This window comes from Macaca mulatta, chromosome 18 (assembly GCF_049350105.2).
Source record: "Macaca mulatta isolate MMU2019108-1 chromosome 18, T2T-MMU8v2.0, whole genome shotgun sequence".
Classification (NCBI taxonomy): domain Eukaryota; kingdom Metazoa; phylum Chordata; class Mammalia; order Primates; family Cercopithecidae; genus Macaca; species Macaca mulatta.
In genome coordinates this window covers 68,786,625-68,809,046 of record NC_133423.1, presented here as the reverse complement: position 1 = coordinate 68,809,046, position 22,422 = coordinate 68,786,625, and the positions used below count along the sequence as shown (strand labels likewise).

At 43.2% G+C, this 22,422-nt stretch overlaps 1 protein-coding gene across 5 annotated transcripts in view; it reads right to left on the bottom strand.

The window, feature by feature from the left end:
* The window catches only part of ANKRD29 (ankyrin repeat domain 29), a 77,974-nt gene that overhangs the window by 10,881 nt on the left and 44,671 nt on the right, over positions 1 to 22,422 (bottom strand). For 3 of the 5 annotated variants that reach the window (XM_015121676.3, XM_015121677.3, XM_077975007.1), the window contains 3 exons: positions 20,884 to 20,979; positions 15,290 to 15,388; positions 1,521 to 3,888 (listed from right to left, as the gene is read on the bottom strand). In XM_015121676.3, coding sequence (XP_014977162.1) covers positions 3,805 to 3,888; positions 15,290 to 15,388; positions 20,884 to 20,979 — 279 coding nt within the window. In that variant the 3' untranslated portion in view covers positions 1,521 to 3,804. Of the gene's footprint in view, positions 1 to 1,520; positions 3,889 to 15,289; positions 15,389 to 20,883; positions 20,980 to 22,422 lie in introns of those variants that run through there. The other 2 variants (XM_028837883.2, XM_015121678.3) reach the window with 2 other exon arrangements.

Sequence of the window (22,422 nt, the reverse complement as noted above, 5' to 3'; positions counted from 1 at the left end):
GCGTCTTTTTGCTGTAATCTTAACCATATATATGAGTATACATGTATGTGTAACCACGTATATGAGTATATGTATGAGTAAACTAGATATATGAGTCCTATGTCTTCCTAGCAAGTCAGTAAACCTGGGGATGATCTTGGGAACGCCTAACACACTTTAGCATAATTCTTAGCTGCTCTCTTTTCTTTTCTTCATCTTCTATATTTGTCACCAATTATCATTAATTCTACCTGCAAGTATTTTCAAAAACATGTCCCATATTCTCCACCTTCACTGCTCTGATGCTATAATTGTGACTCCATCTGGGCACCACTGCCTCCTCCACCTTCCCCCCAAAAGCAAAAGTAAAATGCCCAAGATTGGAGGACAGCACCAAGACACCACTACAAGGTAAACTGTCTTTCAAAGCCAGTTCCCTCAACTGTAAGATGGGGATGGTAATAGTGTTTATTTCATAGGGTTGCTGTGAGGTGTAAATGAAAAAAATGCGTAACACTTTACAAGATTCTCTATCTAAAGTGCTTAGCACATAACAATCCCTTAACAAATGTTAGTTGTTGCTTTTATTTTTATTTATTTATTTATTTTGAGACAGGGTCTCACTCTGTCACCCAGGCTGGAGTGTAGTGGTGCCATTGCAGCCTTGACCTCCTGGCCTTAAACCATCCTCCCACCTCAGTCTCCAAGTAGCTGGGACTGCAGGTGTGAACCACCACCATGTCTGGCTTTTTTTATCTTTAGAGAGATGGAGTCTCACTATGTTGCCTAGGCTGGTCTTGATCTCCTGAACTCAAGTGATCCACCCCACCTTGGCCTCCCAAAGTGCTGGGTTTATAAGCGTGAGCCACCGGGACTGCTCACCTGGTCACTACCTCTAAAACATCCAGTTCTAGCACCAAAAGCACTTTGTTAGGAAACAGGAACTCAGCTTCTCACCCCTATAATCTATAGCCCGCCACCAAAACACAGGCATCTCTGTCTGGATCTAAGTAGCCTAGGATTTGGGGGCACTCTTTTCCTCTGCGTAGGTGTCTCACTGTGGGGTTTATGAAGAGATGTAGCTTTCTTGTGGTGGTAGAGGGTGGATGGAGCAGATGGAAGCCAGGATGTCCCTGTGAATTTCCATATTCCTGATGTTACTGCTGCAAATTATGGTCTCCTACACCAGTAATTCTGCAAAACCACCAGCTACTTCACAAGAGAAAGTTATTGCAAAGGACTGAAGAGCCAGGAGCACCATAAATAATACAAATCAGAAAATTTTCTATTTTCAGTGTCTTCAATAACTGTTCCAAAAATTCTTTTCTGAATGAAAACTTTTTGGAATCATTACATTCTCTACAGCAGAAATAATGAAATCATAGGTCCATTACTAAAATAAAGTTTAAATATCTATTTAGGGTCCCAAATATCAATGTATTTGCAGAGTTGAATTATTCACCCTAAAATTCCATGCTACTAAAAATCACATAGCAATACCTTGTGATTAAAAACAAAAAGAAAAAAGCAGCAAAGGCAAATGGGGTAGTATACTAACTTTATTTTGAATTATTATATAACATGGAATATGTCATCAAAGAAATGAATTAATGAAAAACGTTTGTAGTTCAGTTAAGCAGACGATTTGCATAGGAGTTGCTAGTTTTAAGTCTTAGGATGCAGAGCTAACTGAATTATCAATTAGATTAACATAGAATAATCATTTACATGTATGAAAATTTTTAAACTAAAAGACCTTTCTGTACAGTCTTTGGCAGGTGATTAATCATCTTCCCTGCTATGGGTAATCTCATCTAGATCAAATGTGATCCTTTTAAGCTAGACACCTCTTACCTACAGTAAGAAGGCCTCCATATTGTTAAAGCTACTGGGTTCAGTTTTATGGCTCTAATATTGTTCAAGAACATTACCCACTTAAAACTATTGACGTAATAGGCCAATGACATGTTATAGTGAGAAGCAGTAAGTTTGTGATTCATCCCATTTTGTCTTTTGGAACTCTGTTACCAGTACCCATAATGTTTTGCTTTGTATCAGTGATTAGCAACTATTTTTTGCCATAAGGGCTAACTAAGGGGAAAATATAAAGCATTTAAGGCCATCTTATTTTCCTCTTCAAAATGAATATAGCTTTTTGAAATTCCCACAGGAGAAAATGTATATTTGTACAAATTTGCTGAATGAAAGAATGTCAGTGAGGAAATTAGCACTGCTTTTCAGCCATCAAAATGTTTATATCTGGGTGTTTTAGCAACAGAGAGCTTTCTAATATTTTATCCTAGAATCAGGCAGCAGGCTTTTTGTATAGCTGGTCAGGCTGTAGGCACCTCTGCAGCCTGTGAGTTGCTCATTTGCTGGAGACATTTATCAAAATATGCTGATTGTTGTTGCATTAATTGTAACAAATTTTAAGAGAATACCTTCTAATTTTGAAGATTATATTCTATTATTTACTGAATTAAAGATAATCCTTTTAGTAACACTGAAAGTTGGTTAAACAAAAATTCTTTTGGGATTACAACTTTTTCCTCTAAACATGTCTTTACACAGACACTGACTGAAAACCAGAGCAGAACATGAAGAAATAAACTAAAGATGTGTTTAAATAGCAGAAATACCATTGCGTTTATTTTGGTAAATTACAGAAAGGTTTTATTTTTGTATGTGCAGTTAGGCACTGACTGAGGCATTTAGACACCATTAATTATAAAGTGCATTGAATATAAGTTTTGATCCTCTTCAAAGGAATAATTCAATAAAACTCAGATTTCATTCTTGCAATCAGTCAACTCAAAAACATGCATAGATGAAGACTTACTAAGTACTAACAACGGTCTTTTATTATTTATACTCCTGCAACAGTAATAGCAACATATTTTACTTGCATATATCACATTTTATCCAAGGACCTCAAAGTCATTCTATGAAGCAACACGGTGTTGGAAACCGAAGATTCCACAGCATGTTAGGTGTACTTACGGCATAGGAAATATATTCCCAACAACAACAGAGCCAAAATAAAAGACCAAAGAGACAAGCCTATATATTTCTCGTGGTTTATAATTTTCTGAATTTCCAAATTTGCCACCGGTATCGTAACCTACCTACAATGTTGACTCTATGTAAAATTGATTTTTACATGTCAGGAATAAGATGAGGATCAACGAACAAATGCACAGTCTGTCTTTTCTATAGTTCAATAGTCCATCTTTGAATAGCACACAATGGAATGTCAGAAGTGGTTTTTTAATATATGTTGACACCTCATTGATTTATAACAATCATGGCTATGGTTCTTGGGTAGAGGAGAACATTTTATACTGGAATGACATATATATGTAGGTAAAATATGATAGATCTATATATTTTAGCACACCTACATTTAACACAAAAGCAAAAGTACATCAATCCATTGAAGGTCAGCTTTTCAGTCTTTTAAAGGAACAAAGCATTCTGTCTCCTTGCTTAGTACTGAGAACCCTGTCCACCTTAGAGTTTAACTGAGAGGCCCAAGTTAGCATCGTTGAAAATGAGTTTCTGTGGAATCTGCGAACATGCCAGGCAGCCCCAGAGCTGAGTTACAGGACACTGCGAGAAGCCCACGGTGAGGGGGCAAGGGGGTCCCTGAGCTGTTTGGTTCTTGACTTGGTGCACAGAGCGTAGCTCTTCTTTGTCAGGGACCCAGAGGGTGGGCATTCTGGGCATTTTTTTTGCATAAAAGAATTTCCAACACTGCTTGAAATGCAATTTCTTTTTGGACAATGTGGTTAAACTTTCTATCTTTCTGTCAGATATGGAGCTAAGTTAGCTCTTCCTAGGACCTTCTTTACTTCTCAGGAGACGCAATATGCGTTCATTTTTGGTTAGTTCAGCCGGAAGTTCATTGGCCTGAAAGAAGAGAAGATGGGCATTAGTGAATCCCCACAGCTGGTGTGGTTTTAGGGACTCCAAGGAGGGGCATTTGACCCACTCTTTCTCCTTCACTAATGAAAAAAATCCACACTGGACTCACGCTTTTATATAAAGGTATTAAAAAATCTTCTTTAAATGTATAAATATTACTTTTATTTCCTTATCTCATTTTTAGAGACATTTTCCAGCCAGATCCCTTACTAGACTGTAATCTCTTAGGGGGAAGGGTCCAGATCTAATTAATCATTGTATCCTTATCTCCACCACAATGCCAGCATGTCTAGAATGTGCTCAGTAAGTACCAGTCAAATTAAATTTTATACCTTATATGTATTTTAATTTATTATTTTATTATTATTATTTTTTGAGACAGGGTCTTGCTCTGTCACCCAGACTGGAGTGCAGTGGTGCAATCATGGCTCACTGCAGCCTTGACCTCCCCAGCTCAAATGATCCTCCCTCCTCAGCCTCCCAAGTAGCTGGGACCACAGATGTGCACCACCACGCTCGGCTAATTTCCAGAGATGAGGTTTGCCATGTTGCCCCAGCTGGTCTTGAACTCCTCGGTTCAAGTGATGCTCCTGCCTCAGCTTCCCAAAGCGTTTGGATTACAGGCATCAGCCGCCGTGCCCAGCCTACCTTATATTTATTAATGTATGACATGAGGTAGTCTGTCCACCAAGGACTTGGGACTGAGTCAGGACTCAGCACAGGTATCTTTTTTTTGTTTTTTGAGATGGAGTCTTGCTTTGTCACCCAGGCTGGAGTGCAGCTGTGTGATCTCGCCTCACTGTAACCTCTGCCTCCTGGGTTTGTGCAATTCTCCTGCCTCAGCCTTCTGAGTAGCTGGGACTATAGGCATGCGCCACCATGCCCGGCTAATGTTTTTGTATTTTTAGTAGAGATGGGGTTTCACCATTTCACCAGGCTGGTCTTGAACTCCTGACCTCAAGTGATCTGCCTGCCTCGGCCTCCCAAAGTGCTGGGATTACAGGTGTGAGCCACTGCACTGGGCCAGGTATGTTTTGATGAGAAGGCCGAGTGAGGAAACCTCCAGAACATAAGAGACACCTGGGAAAGAACAGCATTGGTGGCTAACACCTTCCACCTGACCCAGTATCACTCGAAGTCCTTTCTTTTCACATTGCTGCTGAGATACATCCATTAGGCATCTAGTGAACCAGTCCCTACCATTGACAACAGGTGTGATGTGGACGTGGTTCTCAAACCTGTCGGTTTCAGGACCCTTTATACTCTCAAAAATTATTGAAGAGTCTAACAAATTTTGTTTTTAACTTATTAAAAATGCAACCCGAGGGCCATGTGCAGTGGCTTACACCTGTAATGCTAGCACTTTGGGAGGCCGAGGTGAGAGGACCACTTGAGCTCAGGAATTGGAGACCAGCCGGGGCAACATAGTGAAACCTCATCTGTATTATTTAAAAAGAAAATATTTTCAAAAAGAAAAAAAAAAACCTGAGAAAAATTAAAAAATATATTTATTAATTCACTAAAAATAAATCCAAGTTAATATATTTATGAAAAATTAAATTTTCAAAAACAAGTAATTCTGAGAAGAGTAGCACTGCTTAACAGCTTTAGATATTTCTTTCATGTGTAGCTTAACAGAATACAATTGGATTCTCATATCTGCATCTGTATCCTGTTGTGATATGTTGTTTTGGTAGAAGGATATAAAGAAAATTAAGCTTCACACAGGTAGTTGGAAAAGGAAGGAGTATTTTAACAGTCTTTTCAAATTGTTGTAGATACTATTCTCTGATGCCACATCAATATTCAACAACTGGCAGTTTCTTAAAGGTTAAATGCAGTGTGAGATGTGAAACCATATCAGTGAACTTTAAAGCCCACAGGTTTATCTATTTATAGTTGGATCTTTTACCTATGCATGGTTTGTAACATGCACTGCTTATTTGGAAAATATCAGTTCACTGAGTTTGTAGAATGTTGGCACATTTCATTGTGCAATATCAAAAACTCACATTCTGGCTGGGTGTGGTGGCTCACGTCTATAATCCCAGCACTTTGGTAGGCAGAGGCAAGTGGATAACCTGAGGTCATGAGTTTAAGACCAGTCTGGCTAATATGGTGAAAACCTGTCTCTACTTAAAATACAAGAATTAGCTGGGCGTGGTGGCGCATACCTGTAATTCCAGCTACTCAGGAGGCTGAGGCAGGAGAATTCCTTGAACCTGGGAGGCGGAGGTTGCAGTGAGCTGAGATGGCGCCACTGCACTCCAGCCTGAGTGATAGTGAGTGAGACTCCATCTCACAAACAAACAAACAAAACTGATCCATCAGAAAAGCCTTTAAGTTTTGGGAAGCTGTTAAAATCATAGTGGTAGATACCTTGTTCTTTCAAGTAAAAATAGTGTTCTATGAAAAACGTGGCAGGTTCACTTTGCAATTCAAACAACTGCACAGGGGCCAATGCAGCTCCATCTTGGATGCTAATCTACCATGTTTACTTCTTCTTTTTTCTTTTTTAGACGGAGTCTCACTCTGTTGCCTAGGCTGGAGTGCAGTGGTGCCATCTCAGCTCCCTGCAACCTCTACCTCCCGGGTTCAAGCAATTCTCCTGCCTCAGCCTCCCCAGTAGCTGGGATTATAGGCGTGCACCACTGTGCCCAGCTAATTTTTTGTATTTTAGTAGAGATGAGGTTTCATCATGTTGACCAGGTTGGTCTCGAACTCCTGATCTCAAGTGATGCGCCTACCTCGGCCTCCCAAAGTACTGGGATTACAGGCATGAGCCACCACACTCAGCCTGCCATGTGATTAACCCTAGTTTGGGGAATGCCTCTAAGATTTCTATTTTATCTACTTTTTTGTTGTGGTTCCTACTGAAAATCCTGCCCATCGACCTTGCCCATAAGTCCTGCCCTTAGGCAGTCACATAGTGTTCTTGCCTTTCCCTGAGAGGTTGACTTCACTTGTCCTGTATATTCCTTCCCTTAGGCCCTGGGTCTTGGGGGGTGATGTCCTAAGACTGTGACTCCTGTCCCTGTTACTTTCTGAGAAACTGGACATGTTAGCCTCTTTTTATTTTTTTCTTCTTATCTGCTGTGATCATCTGGATATCAGCTGCTTTCTTGGCCTCTCAGCTTCCTCAGAGTTTTGGGGGCAGGTTTGCCTGCTCACTGCCCAACAGGTTCGCTTTTTTTTTTTTTTTTCTTTTTGAGATGGAGTCTCATTCTGTTGCCATGTTGGAGTGCAGTGGCACAGTCTCGGCTCACTGCAACCTCTCCCTCCTGGGTTCAAGCGATTCTCTTGCCTCAGCCTCCCGAGTAGCTGGGACTACAGGCGCATGCCACCAGGCCTGGCTAATTTTTGTATTTTTAGTAGAGACGGGGTTTCACCATGTTGGCCAGGATGGTCTCGATCTCTTGACCTCTTGATCCACCCGCCTTAGCCTCCCAAAGTGTTGGGATTACAGGCAATAACCACCGTTCCTGGCCAGGTGCTTTTTCTTGAGATAATCATCATACCTCAGTACACAGAAGAAGCGCTGTAGGCATGCTCTCCATATCACCACACAGAATTTTATTTTATTTATTTATTTATTTTGAAATGGAGTCTTATTCTGTCGCCCAGGCTGGAGTGCAAGGGCACAATCTCTGCTCACTGCAGCCTCCATCTCCCGAGTTCAAGTGATTCTCCTGCCTCAGCCTCCTGAGTAGCTGGGATTATAGGTGCCCACCACTGCTCCTGACTAATTTTTATATTTTTAGTAGAGATGGAGTTTCGCCATGTTGGCGAGTCTGGTTCTGAACTCCTGACCTCAGGTGATCCGCTTTTCTTAACCTCCCAAAGTGCTGGGATTACAGGTGCGAATCACCATGCCCAGCCCAGAATTTTATTTATTTTTTTCGACAGATGGTCTCACTGTGTCACCCAGGCTGGCATGCACCGGTGCAATCATAGCTCACAATAGCCTCAAACTCCTTCGGCTCAAGCTGGGACTATAGGTGTGTGCCACTATCCCTGGCTTTTTTTTTTTTTTTTTTTCAGTAGAGATGGGGTCTTGCTATGTTACCCAGGCTGGTCTTGAACTCCTGGTCTCAAGCAATCTTCCCACCTAGGTCTCCTGAAGTGCTGAGATTATAGGTGCTGGCCACTTTGCCCCACCATCACACATAATTTTATTATTATTATTATTATTGTTATTATTTTTTGAGACAGAGTCTCCCTCCATTGCTCAGGCTGGAGTGCAGCAGTGCGATCTCGGCTCACTGCAACATCTACCTCCCGGGATCAAGCAATTCTCCTGCCTCACCCTCCTGAGTAGCTGGAATTACAGGCATGCGCGACCACGCCCGGCTAATTTTTGTATTTTTAGTAGAGACAGGGTTTCACCATGTTGGCCAGGCTGGTCTCGAACTGCTGACCTCACGTGGTCTGCCTGCCTTGGTCTCCCAAAGTGCTGAGATTACAGGTGTGAGCCACGACACCCAGCCAATCACACAGAATTTTAAAAAGATGTATAGGAAGAGTCAAAATTTAATAAAATTGACATTTTTTTTTTTACTGCTTTATCAGAGACATTCTTAAGTACAACTGGTATTTTTGTAAAATAATTTACAAAATTTATAAAATAATTTATAACGGCTTGTAAAATATTTTGCCAGTACAGTTTAGTGTTCCTTCTTTGATGTGTACTAAGGCCCCAATAGCTTCACCCACCATTGCTTTTGCTTCTGTAGCATTAGAGCAAATGTCAGCACAGTGAAAAAGGCAGGTAACATCTTGTTTGTTTTTCTAGGAGACAGGTTTTCTCTCTCTAAGGCTGGAGTGCAGTGGCACAATCATGTAGCTCACTGCAGCCTTGAACTCCTGGCTGGGCTCAAGCGATCTTTCCACCTCTGCCACCCTAGTAGTTAGGACTACAGGCACACACCACCATGCCCAGCTATGTTTTTGTTTTTTTAATTTCTTAAAGAGATGAGGTCTTGCTATATTGCCCATGGTGGTCTTGAATTTTTGGCTTCAAGCGATCCTGCTGCCTCAACCTCCCAAATTGCTGGGATTACAGGCACAAACCACCTAAACTAACATCTTTTTATTATCAAGAATATGGTTTTGAATTCTTTTTTAAAATTGTAAATAGATTTTTCTTTCAGGCTCAAGTGATCCTCGCACCTCTGCCTCCCAAAGTGCTGGGATTACAGGCATGAGCCACTACACCCAACCTTGTTTTGACTCCTTAGACCTCCTGTATGGGTCATGAAGATCTTCAGGGGTCCAAGGATCCCACTTTGAGAACTGTTTGTATAGAGGAATCAGAAGGATGTTCTCGTGGCTGGGCATAGTGGCTCACGCCTATAGTTCAGTTACTTGCGAGGCTGAGGCAGGAGTATCACTTAAGCACAGGAGTTCGAGGTTACAGTTAGCTTTGATGGCACCACTGCACTCCAGCCTAGGTGACAGAGTGAGACTCTGTCTCTAAAAAGTAAGAAGGATGTTCTGGGAATTTCAGGGGAGGCCACTAAAGGGAAAGTGGCATGCAGAATGAGGGAGGGAGGCTTGGTTATAGATGTTACCTGTCTCACCATATTTTTTTCTCCTGCAGCCAAGCCTGGAACCCCAGTTGCTTTATCTGGAAACTTGATCCTAGGTAAAGCTTCTGCAGTCCCCATCTTCTAGCTGGATCCTGCTCCCTCACCCCCATCTGCTGGCTGGGACCTCACTTGTTAGGAAATGTAAGTTTGCCACAAATAGTCTGCTGTGCAGCTGTCCTGTGGCTGCACCCCTTCCCACCACATGGGACCCTTGACGCCAATGCTGGATTCAATCACAGAGGAAATTATTATGCTATGCTAGTACACACCAGAGGCTTCTCTATGGGGTAAAGTTCTGTTAGCTTAGTTCCTGCAGGAACAGACATTGTACAGGCCTAACACCCGGGCCTGCAGAGAAATGCTCCTGGTAAACAGACCTAAGCTTCATCCAGTCTCAGAGCAAACACTCAGGAATAATTGAGCTGTCTACATCAGTGGCTGGTCCATGGTGAGCAGACTGGTGGGTAGTTAGAGGAACCTCTGCAGTCAAGGAGAAGGGAACTTAAGAAGCTCTACCTCTGTCTACCAGCCTGCCAGCGTGTTGCCTTGTGTGACTATCTCCATGAATGTCCATATCCTCTGCCATTAAAAAAAGCTTTATGCTTTCAAATCGTGTTGTCAAGTTTTGGTCATTCACATCACCATTCTGTCTTCCATGTCGTTCTAAAATCCTAGTTTAATTCCTCTTCTCTCCCAGTTAGTCCCCACTAGATTCTCAGGTTGCTGAGACTGTACAGATTGATGTGATGGCGAGTGCCCCAGGCTAGCCCCTAAAGGCTATCTCGTTTATTATGGAGCAGGACCATAGGCCCATATTCATGATACTACAGTATCAAACCACTAAATCTCCCCACTGCTCCTGGAGGAAGATGTGCTCAGTCAAGGGGTTGGGAACATAAGACCCCTGCACCCAGGGGTATGGTTATAGTGTGAGGAATGGCTATAGCATGAGGAATGGCAATAGCGTGAAGAATGGCTATAACGTGAGGAGCAGCTATTGGGGCGACCCGTTGGCCTTCTCCTCAGGCATCTGTCTCGAAGGCCCAGAGCAGAAGTCTTGGAATGCCTGGAGCAGAAGAGTGTTCTGTACTAGCTGAGAAGCCACTTTCTCCCGGAAGCCTCCAAACCATTCTTTCCTTCCCTGCTTACAGCTCTTGTCACTCCGTATTGCAATTGCTTTGTTTAGTTGTCTTTATTCTCCCACTAAACTCTGAGCTTCATGAAAGCAGCAACTGTGAATCTTTTTCACTATTGCATTTCCAGCACATAGCACAGTGCATGGTATCTAGTGTTTGTTGAATGAATGAATGAGAGCCAAGAATGCTCCTTCTGCAGGAATCCCAACACCCTTGCCTGTGGAGCTGCTATTAACAAGACTGGCTTCTATGGAGTGGCTGGTAGGAAGCTGGGGGCTTCCCTCGCAGCTCCTCCCAGGTGTCTAAGGGCTTCTGCAGTGTGAGGCTCCAACAGGAGTGCCCCCACATGTTTTCAAGTCATTTTTAAGGGAGGGTCCAAAGTCTAGCATTTTGTCCACTGGAAAATACTTATAACCATTATTGCTGGTGATTATTCCATTATTCTAGGAGATGCACAAGGAATTGCATTTTTCAGTTTCTATACACAGGTACTAATATTTCCTCCCTGTGAAACTGCCTTTGCAGAATTATAACTGAGGAAATTATGACAGTGAAATCAGACCTAACCAACTCCATCTTGCTTCTAACCTTTAAGCTGTGCTTGTTCATTCCCAGGCATAGGTCAGACTCACTCTGGGAAGGAATTCAGCTTGTGGTTTGACTCTGAAACAAAATTGATAACAGCCCTTTCCCGAAAAGACCCCCTTCGTGCCTGGGGACCAGTCTGCCTTTGTAGGACTAACAAACTAGCTACAAGATTAGAAATTACAATTCAGGGCCAGGCGCAGTGGCTCATGCCTGTAATCACTTTTGGGAAACGTTTCCCAAAGTGAAAGTTGGTGAAACCCCATTTCTACTAAAAATACAAAAAATTAGTCTGGTGTAGTGGCGTGCACCTGTAATCCCAGCTACTTGGAAGGCTGAGGCAGGAGAGTCCCTTGAACCCAGGAGGCGGAGGTTGCAGTGAGCTGAGATCGCGCCATTGCACTCCAGCTTGGGCAACAAGAGAGAAACTCCGTCTCAAAAAAAAAAAAAAAAATTACAATTTAGGGGTCATGCAACTTCTGGCTCCAAGAGTCTGAACCTCCCCGATTTGCTCCCAGGGGTGACGTCACTATGGTGAGACCTAAGGTCAGTGCTTGAGATATTTTGCAGACCTTGCACCTGATGGATCAGCTGACACCACCCAGACCAGTAATCTGGCCCAATCAGTTCTGCCATCGCACCTAGAAACAGAAAACATTAAGAAAACCTAACTTTGACCCCTTATGATTCCATTTCCAGTCTGACCAATCAGCACTCCCTACTTCCCAAGCCCCTACCCGCCAAATTATCTTTAAAAACTCTGATCCCTGGCCAGGCGCGGTGGCTCAAGCCTGTAATCCCAGCACTTTGGGAGGCCGAGACGGGCGGATCACGAGGTCAGGAGTTCGAGACCATCCTGGCTAACACGGTGAAACCCCGTCTCTACTAAAAAATACAAAAAACTAGCCGGGCGAGGTGGCGGGCGCCTGTAGTCCCGGCTACTCGGGAGGCTGAGGCAGGAGAATGGCGTAAAAACCCGGGAGGCAGAGCTTGCAGTGAGCTGAGATCTGGCCACTGCACTCCAGCCTGGGCGACACAGCGAGACTCCGTCTCAAAAAAAAAAAAAAAAAAAAAAAAAAAACTCTGATCCCTGAATGCTCGGAGATACCAATTTGAGTAATAATAAAACTCCTGTCTCCCGCACAGCTGGCTCTGCGTGAATTACTCTTTCTCCATTGCAAGATCCCTGTCTTGATAAATCAGTTCTGTCTAGGCAGGAGGCAAGGTGAACCCATTGGGCGGTTACACTTGCTTGGATTCAGGAGGGTCCAAAGTCCAGCATTTTGCCCCCTTGAAATTACTCATAATCATTATTGTTGGTAGTTATTCCATTATTCTAGGAGACACACAAGGAATTGCATTTTTCAGTTTCTATGTAACGGGTCTAATGTTTCCTCCTTGCCTTAATTCAGTACTGGATAGCTCACCAACAAAGACTGGTCTCTTTAGGAAGTCTGTGCACAAGGTCTAAAGATAAGATCTAAAGAAAGGCAATTGTGATTTCAACTGGCTTATCACACAACCAGGCCAGCTAATGGAAAACAAATCCAAGTATCTAAGGAGAGATAAGCAGAAATGCTATAGACAAGCAATTCAATGGGAATGGGGAAATAATACTTCTACACGCTGAGTCAAATGGAAAAAAGTGATCCTTGGCATGTTGTTTAACTGGCACTTTTTAAGGTTTCTTTTCAAAATGTCATGAAACGTTATATGTTTTTGTTTTTATTATAAAAAAATTTTCACACAGTAATATATGCTTAGAAAAATTCAGGGTATGTTAAGTATAAAGTATAAAGTGAAGGTTGCTTTTACATCCTCCTCTATTCGTAAACACCAATACCACTTCCTCCTTCAAAAGTTTGTAATTATGGCTCACGCCTGTAATCCCAGCACTTTGGGAGGCCGAGGCAGGCAGATCACAAGGTCAAGAGATGGAGACCATCCTGGTCAACATGGCAAAACCCTGTCTCTACTAAAAATACAAAAAAATTAGCTGGGTGTGATGGTGCACACCTGTAGTCCCAGCTACTCGGGAGGCTGAGGCAGGAGAATTGCTTGAACCTTGGAGGTGGAGGTTGCCACTGCATTCCAGCCTGGCAACAGAGCGAGACTCAAAACAAAACAACAACAAACAAACAAACAAACAACAGTTTGTAGTTTAGGCCAGGTGTTGTGGTTCATGCCTATAATACTAGCACTTTGGTAGGCCAAGGTGGGAGGATTGCTTGAATCCAGGAGTTCAAGACCAGCCTGGGCAACATAGTAAAAACACATCTCTATAAAAAGAAAAAAAATTTACATTTAAATAATAAATAAATAAATAAATAAATAAATAAAGTTTGTAGTTTAGTGCATTTTCTCTCCACTCTGTCAGTCAGGGTGGAGTGCAGTGGTGTGACCATGGCTCACTGCAGCCTTGACCTCCTTGGCTAGGTTCAGGTAATCCTCCCACCTCAGCCTCTCCAATAGCTGGGACTACAGGCACACACTGTCACACCTGGCTAATTTTTGTATTTTTTGTGGAGACAGGGTTTCGCCATATTGCCCAGGATGGTCTTGAACTCCTGGGCTCAAGCGATCCACCTGCCTCAGCCTGCCAAAGTGCTGGGTTTACAGAAGTGAGCCTCTGCGCCTGGCCTATGCATTCTCTCAAGACCTTTCCTAGGCTACTCTCCTCTGCTGCAATCTATACATGTGCCAGCTTAAGCAGATGTTGAAGAGGAGGAAGCAAAATGACAATCATTTAAAAAAATTCTTATTGTGTACCCTCCCACTTCAAAGTTTGGCCTAATTGTAAATGAACAATTTAGGGCTAGAAAAAAGTGGGTTTGTTTTGTATCAGTGGCATGTACTCCTGTTAACAATACAAAAGCAACCAAATATAGCACAAGCAATTCTCAAGATATGAACATCGAACTTATGGGAATGGTGATAAACTACCAGAATTTTGGCAGTTTTAGGGCACATCTTGGATGATAGAACAATACTTACTCCTATAGTAACCGCTCTACCTTTCTTCTTCACCTCCACCAGGAGGGTGCACCACTGTTAACTGAAAACCACTGGCCGGGCGCAGTGCCTTGTGTGTAATCCAGCACTTTGGGAGGTGGAGGTGGGTGGATCACTTGAGGTCAGGGGTTCAAGACCAGCCTGGCCAACATGGTGAAACCCCATCTCTACTAAAATACAAAAATTAGCCGGGCGTGGTGGCATGCACCTGTAATCCCAGCTACTCAGGAGGCTGAGGCAGGAGAATTGCTTGAACCTGGGAGGTGGAGGTTGCAGTGAGGCGAGATCACGCCACTGTACTCCAGTCTGGGTGACAGAGCAAGAGTCCGTCTCAAAAATAAAGAAAACCATTGCTAGCCCCTCACCCATCACACAACGCATGTCCATGGGGAGCCTGGCGCTAAACCATTTGGAGATGACCTGCTTCTGGGTCAGGGTTTCGGACACAGCAGAGAGCTCCCTCGCTGCGATCTATTGAAAGTCAGCCCTCGGCCGGGCGCGGTGGCTCAAGCCTGTAATCCCAGCACTTTGGGAGGCCGAGACGGGTGGATCACGAGGTCAGGAGATCGAGACCATCCTGGCTAACACGGTGAAACCCCATCTCTACTAAAAAATACAAAAAACTAGCCGGGCGAGGTGGCGGGCGCCTGTAGTCCCAGCTACTCAGGAGGCTGAGGCAGGAGAATGGCGTAAACCCGGGAGGTGGAGCTTGCAGTGAGCTGAGATCCGGCCACTGCACCCCAGCCTGGGCGACAGAGCAAGACTCCGTCTCAAAAAAAAAAAAAAAAAAAAAAAGAAAGTCAGCCCTCAACACAAGGGTTTGTTTAAAAAAAAAAAAAAAAGAAAGAAAGAAAACCATTGATATGAGTCAGGGTTTTTATTAATAGTAGAATTTCCTGGGTCCAACTGTACTGCTCACTAATCACCTACTAATAGCAACCTTGAATGCCCTTACTATGCAAAGAATGAAGATGGTGACTGGAGCCAGGGAGATGTTTATCCTTCCTGGCCTAGGAGGACACTTCAAGGGGTCCAATGGTGTTAAAAGATTGCTTAAGTGGGTACCTTGTTTCTCAGGGATGGGTCTGCCCCTGCTTCTAGGAGCAGCGCAACTGTTTTAATGTTCCCGCTGAGCACTGCTGCATGGAGCGCTGATGTCCCGTTCTAAGAGAAAATGACAGTGTGTGTCAGGAGTGAGCTCACAACCATTGGCATTCAGCATGTCTTTCATCATAAACCATCTGGGTGATAAGACTGTAACCTCATACCCTCAAGCTTCCTTATCTTGCCTTGTACTTTTCAAAGTCACATCAGCCCCTAGTATAGTGTCCTTGGATACACAACTGATGGTCAGTACAAATATTGCTAATGTTCTCTTCCAAGTGAAATAAGGAATCGGGCTGAGGGGGCACATGACTTCATGGTCACTCTGTTTTATACACTTTGGAACTTGTTGCAGAAGAAACAACAACATCGTGCCCAACATTTTTGTTCTTCAAGGACAACACATACAGTCTTTGTAGTTTTGCTGAGCCTCTTCCAGCAAGGCTAGATGAACAGCTGTTTAGCCAATGGGCTGACCTGTCAGCCCAGCTGCAGATACTCTGAGCACTCAGGTGGGCAGGACTGTGATTGTGGAGCTACAGGGCTTAAGAGGAAGAGTATGTGGGGTGAGGCAATGCCCCAGAGCTTTGAGTTGGAGCATTTTTGAGCACAGAAGGGCCTCACAGATGAGCTGTTAATGTTTTCTGACATTTATTGCAAATATTTATCAAAATAAGAAACCAGCTAAATGCAGCATGTAGCTGGACCAGGGAGAGGAGGGGAGGAGACTATAACAAAACTAATAACAGTGGGCAGCCATAAGACATGGTTCTAGAGGGTACATATGTCTATAAATAGTACCTAAATGCAAACTTAGTTTCCTAATTAATTACTCATAATAGAAACCACTCTGATTTTGTAAAAAAGTAAAATATCATACCCAGAGAAAAATTCCAGCAAAGTAGCATTTTTCTATGGTTGCTTTTAAATATGTATGATAATTCACTACTCTTGTAACAATGTACTTGTCTAAATCTTAGCCAATCTATCAACCTCACCTGTGTGCAACATGGGTCAGAATTTTTTTTTTTTTTTGGAGACAGGGTCTCACTCTGTCTCCCAGGCTGGAGTGCAATGGTGCAATCTCAGCTTCTTGCAACCTCCGTCTCCAGGGCTCAAACGATTCTCGTGCCTCAGCCTCCTGAGTAGCTGGGACTACAGGTGTGTAACAGCCGCCCTGCTAATTTTTGTATTTTTTGTAGAGACAGGGTTTCGCCATGTTGCCTGGGCTGGTCGCCGACTCCTGAGCTCAGGTGTTTTGCCTGCCTCAGCCTCCCAAAGTGCTGGGATTACAAGTGTAAGCCACCATGCCTGACCAGGAGTTTTTAAAAAGCCAAAGAAGAGCTATTTGAAACAAGACTAGATTTTGCAAAGTTCAAGCTTTCTAAAGCTTGTTCCTTTTATTCATAGAATTGACTTTCATAGATGGTTTATTCTTACTTTACAAGGTTTTTTTTTTTTTTTTTTGAGATGGAGTCTCGCTTTGTTACCCAGGCTGGAGTGCAGTGGCGTGATGGCAACTCACTGCAAGCTCCGCCTCCCAGGTTCATGGCATTCTCCTGCCTCAGCCACCCAAGTAACTGGGACTACAGGTGCCCGCCACCACACCTGGCTAAGTTTTTGTATTTTTAGTAGAGACGGGGTTTCACTGTGTTAGCCAGGATGGTCTCGATATCCTGACCTTGTGATCCACCTGCCTCTGCCTCCTAAAGTGCTGGGATTACAGGCGCGAGCTACTGCGCCCAGCTGATTTTTGTATTTTTGTAGAGACAGGGTTTCACCATGTTGGCCAGGTTGGTCTTGAACTCCTGACCTCAGGTGATCTACCCGCCTTGGCCTCCCAAAGTGCTGGGGTTACAAGCGTGAGCCACCGCGCCCGGCCTTTACAAACAATTTTAACAAGTGCAGCTTTCTGGCTTCTGCTTTTTTTTTTTTCTAGAGATGGAGTTTCACTCTTGCCACCTGGGCTGGAGTACAGTGGCACGATCTCAGCTCACTGCAACCTCCGCCTCCCGGGTTCAAGCAATTCTCCTGCCTCAAACTCCTGAGTAGCTGGGATTACAGGTGCACACCACCACACCTGGCTTATTTTTGTATTTTTAGTAGAGACAAGGTTTCACCACATTGGCCAGCTAGTCTTGAACTCTTGACCCCAGGTGATTCACCCGCTTCAGCCTCCCAAAGAGCTAGGATTATAGGTGTGAGCCACCACACCAGACCAGGAGTTTTTTAAAAGCCAAAAAAGAGCTGTTTGAAACAAGACTAGATTTTGCAAACTCCAAGGTTTCTAAAGCTTGTTCCTTTTGTTCATAGAATTCATTTTCATAGATGGTTTATTCTTACTTGACAAACAATTTTAACACGCGCCGCTTTCTGGCTTCTAAAACTCATGGCAGGCCAGGTGCAGTGATTCACACCTGTAATCCCAGCACTTTAGGAGGCTGAGGAAGGATGATGAGAGAATCACTTGAGCCCACGAGTTCAAAGGTCAAGACCAGCCTGGGCAATATAGTGAGACCCTGTATCCAAAAAAAAAAAAAAAAGCTCATAGCAGATGAAGTAGCTTATGAGCTCATTAGCACAGGGGAGAGAGGCCAACACACTGACAACAGCAGTTCTGTATTAACTGTCAGCAAGAGTGGAATCTAAAAATATAAAGAGCAGACACAAAATATCCAAAAAGCGTCTGGGGTCATTCAAGGGCAAGTAGGTTTTATATACATTGATAGACCCTGAGAGGATAGCCCCAAATCTAAGCCACTGTGTCAATTTAGAAAAGATTTGGTGTCCTGTATTTAATAAAACAGGAGCATTATATCTCAGGGGTCAGCAAACCACAGCCTGCAAATCAAATCCTGCAAGCTAAGAACTGTTTCTACTTTTACAAATTTTTGCAGAGGCAGGGTTTCACTCTGTTGCCCTGGCAGAAGTGCAATGATACAATCATAGCTCACAGTAACCTTGAACTCCTGGGCTCAAGCAATCCTCCTGCCTCAGCTGGGACTACAGCCACACACCACTGCATCCATCTAATTTTTAAACGTGTTGTAGAGCTAGGGTCTCACTATATTGTCCAGGCTGGTCTCTAACTCCTGGCCTCAAGCAGTCCTCCTGCCTCAGCCTCCTAAAGTGCTGGATTATAGGGATAAATCACTGCGCCTAGCCTGTTTTTACATTTTTAAATGATTTTAAAAAGATTAAAAGAAGAAAAAATATTTCATAATATGTGAAAACATGAAATTCCATAAATACAATGTTCAAAAATAAAGTTTCACAGGAATTAAGTTTTTTTTTGAGACAGGGTCTCCTCTGTCGCCTAGGCTGGAGTGCAGTGGCTCAATCACAGCTTCGTTTCCCAGGCTCAAGCCATCCTCCCACCTCAGCCTCCCAAGTAGCTGCGACTACAGGTGCATGCCATCATGACCAGTTAATTTTAAAAACTTTTTTTTGTGTGGAGATGGAGTCTAGCTATGTTGCCAAGGCTGGTTTGGAACTCTTGGATTCAAGTGATCCACCCGCCTCAGCCTTCCAAAGTGCTGGGATTACAGGTATGAGCCACTGCACTGGCCCTTTTTGTTGTATTTTCTATGGTTACTTTTGGATTACCACAGCAGGGCTGGGGCAGTTGGGAGAGATTTGTATGGCCCACAAAGCCTAAAATATTTGCTATCTGGTGACAGTAATATTTACTAATATTTCAGTAAATATTATTAGACATAAATATTTACTCTATAGTATATATAGTATATATTTATATTATATAGTATATACTCTATATTATATAGTATGTATTTACAGTATATAGTATATATTGTATAGTATATACTATATATAATAAATATATGCCATATACTAATATGACTCCTGGCCGAGGCAGGAGGATTGCTTAAGACCAGGAGTTTGAGACCAACCTGGACAATATAGTGAGACCCTATCTCTACAACAAATTTAAAAATTAGATGGGTGCAGTGGTGTGTGGCTGTTGTCCCAGCTGAGGCAGGAGGATTACTGGAGGCAGGAATTCAAGATTACTGTGAGCTATGATTGCATCATTGTACTCAAGCTTGGGCAACAGAATGAAACCCTATCTCTGAAAAAATTTAAATTTATACTATATATACTATATATAGTGTATAGTAAATACATTCTATAGTATATATTTGCTATAGTAATATTTATATATTAATATAGCTTTACTGTAGTAAATATATTAGTAATTAGTAATATTTATTACCATTTACTATTTAGTAATATTTGCTAAAATATTAGTAAGCATTACTATTAACATAATAAATAACATAATATAATAATAATAAAATTAATATAACCAATAATATAATTAATATTATATTAGTAAATAGAAATACTAATATTTATTAAGCCTTTATAGAAAAAATTTGCTGACTCCTTATATATGCTATAGGTTATAAATATTTTAATCAAAAACGATCAAAATTTAGGCCAGGTGGGATGGCTCACGCCAGTAATCCCAGCACTTTGGGAGGCTGAGGCAAGTGGATCACTTGAGGTCAGGAGTTCGAGACCAGCCTGGTCAATATGGTGAAACTCCATCTCTACTAAAAATACAGAAAGCCGGGCGTCATGGTGGCACGCCTGCAATCCCAGCTACTTGGGAGGCTGCAGCAGGAGAAGCACTTGAACCTGGGAGGCAGAGGTTTCAGTGAGCCGAGATTGCACCATTGCACTCCAGCCTGGGCTACAAAGGGAGACTCCATCTCAAAAAGCAAAACAAAACAAAACAAAAAGATCAAAACTTTAAAAAAAAAGAGGTTGGCTCTGTTTTTTGGGGGACCCAGGTCTCCAAACTGACATATTTTCTGAGGCTTCCAGGTGTTTGAGGCTTATTTTATTTCACTTAAGGGAACAAAACAGAGTGGTTCTTCGCTCACGAAAATGAAGAGAACGAACATAAGTGTCTGTTCTTCTTCCTTGATTTCACGAATCCTCCAAATGGTGTCAATATGGTATACTTTCCAATTTAGCTATTTCATTACTACTGTCGATTTTTTTTTTTCTGGAAAACAAGGTAGTAACAGACTATGGTCCACACTTTCTACCACCTCCCCACTTCTACCAGTGCCCCTGGGATCTCTAGCATCAAGAAGCTGCAGGTTGTTCTTTCAAGAATCCAACTAGGCTGGGCGCGGTGGCTCAAGCCAGCACTTTGGGAGGCCGAGACGGGCGGATCACGAGGTCAGGAGATCGAGACCATCCTGGCTAACACGGTGAAACCCCGTCTCTACTAAAAAATACAAAAAACTAGTCGGGCGAAGTGGTGGGCGCCTGTAGTCCCAGCTACTCGGGAGGCTGAGACAGGAGAATGGCTAAACCCGGGAGGCGGAGCTTGCAGTGAGCTGAGATCCGGCCACTGCACTCCAGCCTGGGTGACAAAGCGAGACTCCGTCTCAAAAAAAAAAAAAAAAAAAAAAAAGAATCCAACTAACCAGGCACCCAAGTTCAACACAGTCCCCAAGTGAGGACTTACTTTCCAACCTCTCTCTTACAGATTAGTAAAATTTCTCTTTAGGTCTTACCTTCAAAATACCAAGAGTGGGTGAGAATTTAAGCAACTCTTCTATGACATCATTATACCCTTTGTTGGCTGCTTTCAATAATGCCGTTGTGCCATCCTTAACACAAAGAGGAAAATAAAAGTTGATTATTAACACATGTCTGTGTTGCTTGAGCGCTGTCAGTTGGGAACTGGAAAGTACCGTTGCCAGAAATGAATGAAATGTGTAAATTAAGCACAGATCAGCAATGTCTCTTAATCTAGGAGCATTTTAGAGAATATTAAGCAGTTAATTCTGCATGAAAGAGTATCAGATAAACAGTGACTTAGATTATGTTAGAACTCTGCCGTTTGGGAATTCATACTCCTATAGTTCCTGAGAACACTGGGCAGGGACAAGGGGAATTTCAAGAGCATATTTTTAGGCCATGGATGCATCAAAGAGGCATTCTCTGCTGTTCATAACTTAGCAGAAATGGTTAACTGTCTTTAATAATTTAGATCACTGTTGAGCTGTATTTACTGTTTCTAAAAAAATTTATACAACCTTGCCCTAGTCTGCTCTAGGTATCCGCCTGTGTGTGGGCAGTGGGGGTTAGGGGCATGGGGGATAGATTAAAATCTGCTAAAAGGCCAGGTGCAGTGGCTCACGTCTGTAATTCTAGCACTTTGGAAGGCCAAGGCAGGAGGGTCACTTGAAACCCCATCTCTACCAAAAACACAATAGCCGGGTGTGGTGGCCCGTGCCTGTAATCCCAGCTACTCAAGAGGCTGAGGCAGGAGAATCGCTTGGACCCAGAGGTGGAAGTTACAGTGAGGTGAGATAGTGCCACTGCACTCCAGCCCGGGTGACAGAGTGAGACTCTGTCTCAGAAAAAAATAAAATCTGCTAAAAAAGAATGAAAAGCCAAATTCAAAAATTAATATTTAGCTTCTGTTATTATTTTCTGGCTCAAGAACACAGTTTCCAAATTCGTGTTTGTCCCGTTTTCACGTATCAATCGCTGTGTTTGGAGGATTTAGCTCACAATTCTCCTGTAGCCAAGAAACTACTTCGGCCTGCCATTAGGGTCCATCTGTAATCAGAAAGAAGGAAGATGGAATTGGGGGACGCAGGGGTTCTTTTCTGGCTTCAGAGATTGTGGGAAGAAGAAGAGTGGGAGAGAGGGCAGTGAAATAGTGGCGAAAGCATCTGGTGATTTCCCTTTTTTGGAGCTTAGACTTGGAGAGGAGAAGGTGGGTTATGTAAGCAAGGGTTATACAAAGGCTACAGCAAAACACAAAAAGCAAACAGCATAGGTGGTCAGGCTCTCTTCAAGCCTTCCTTGTGGGGAAAAGGGCCTGCTGTGGGGCACACAAAGGCAGTATTAGGTGACACCAGCAGAGGCCAGTGGAGACTGCGGCCCTACAGGGGACGGGGTGCAGGGGGATCTGCAGCCCCAGGGAGCAGAGGCGAGAGGCAGGGCCTGCAGGAGGCGCAGCACCAGCCAGGGGATCCCCCTACCCCAGCCCCCAGGACAGCCGGGAGGCCCGGTCTCTACCACCCTCAGGCCTGAGGCTA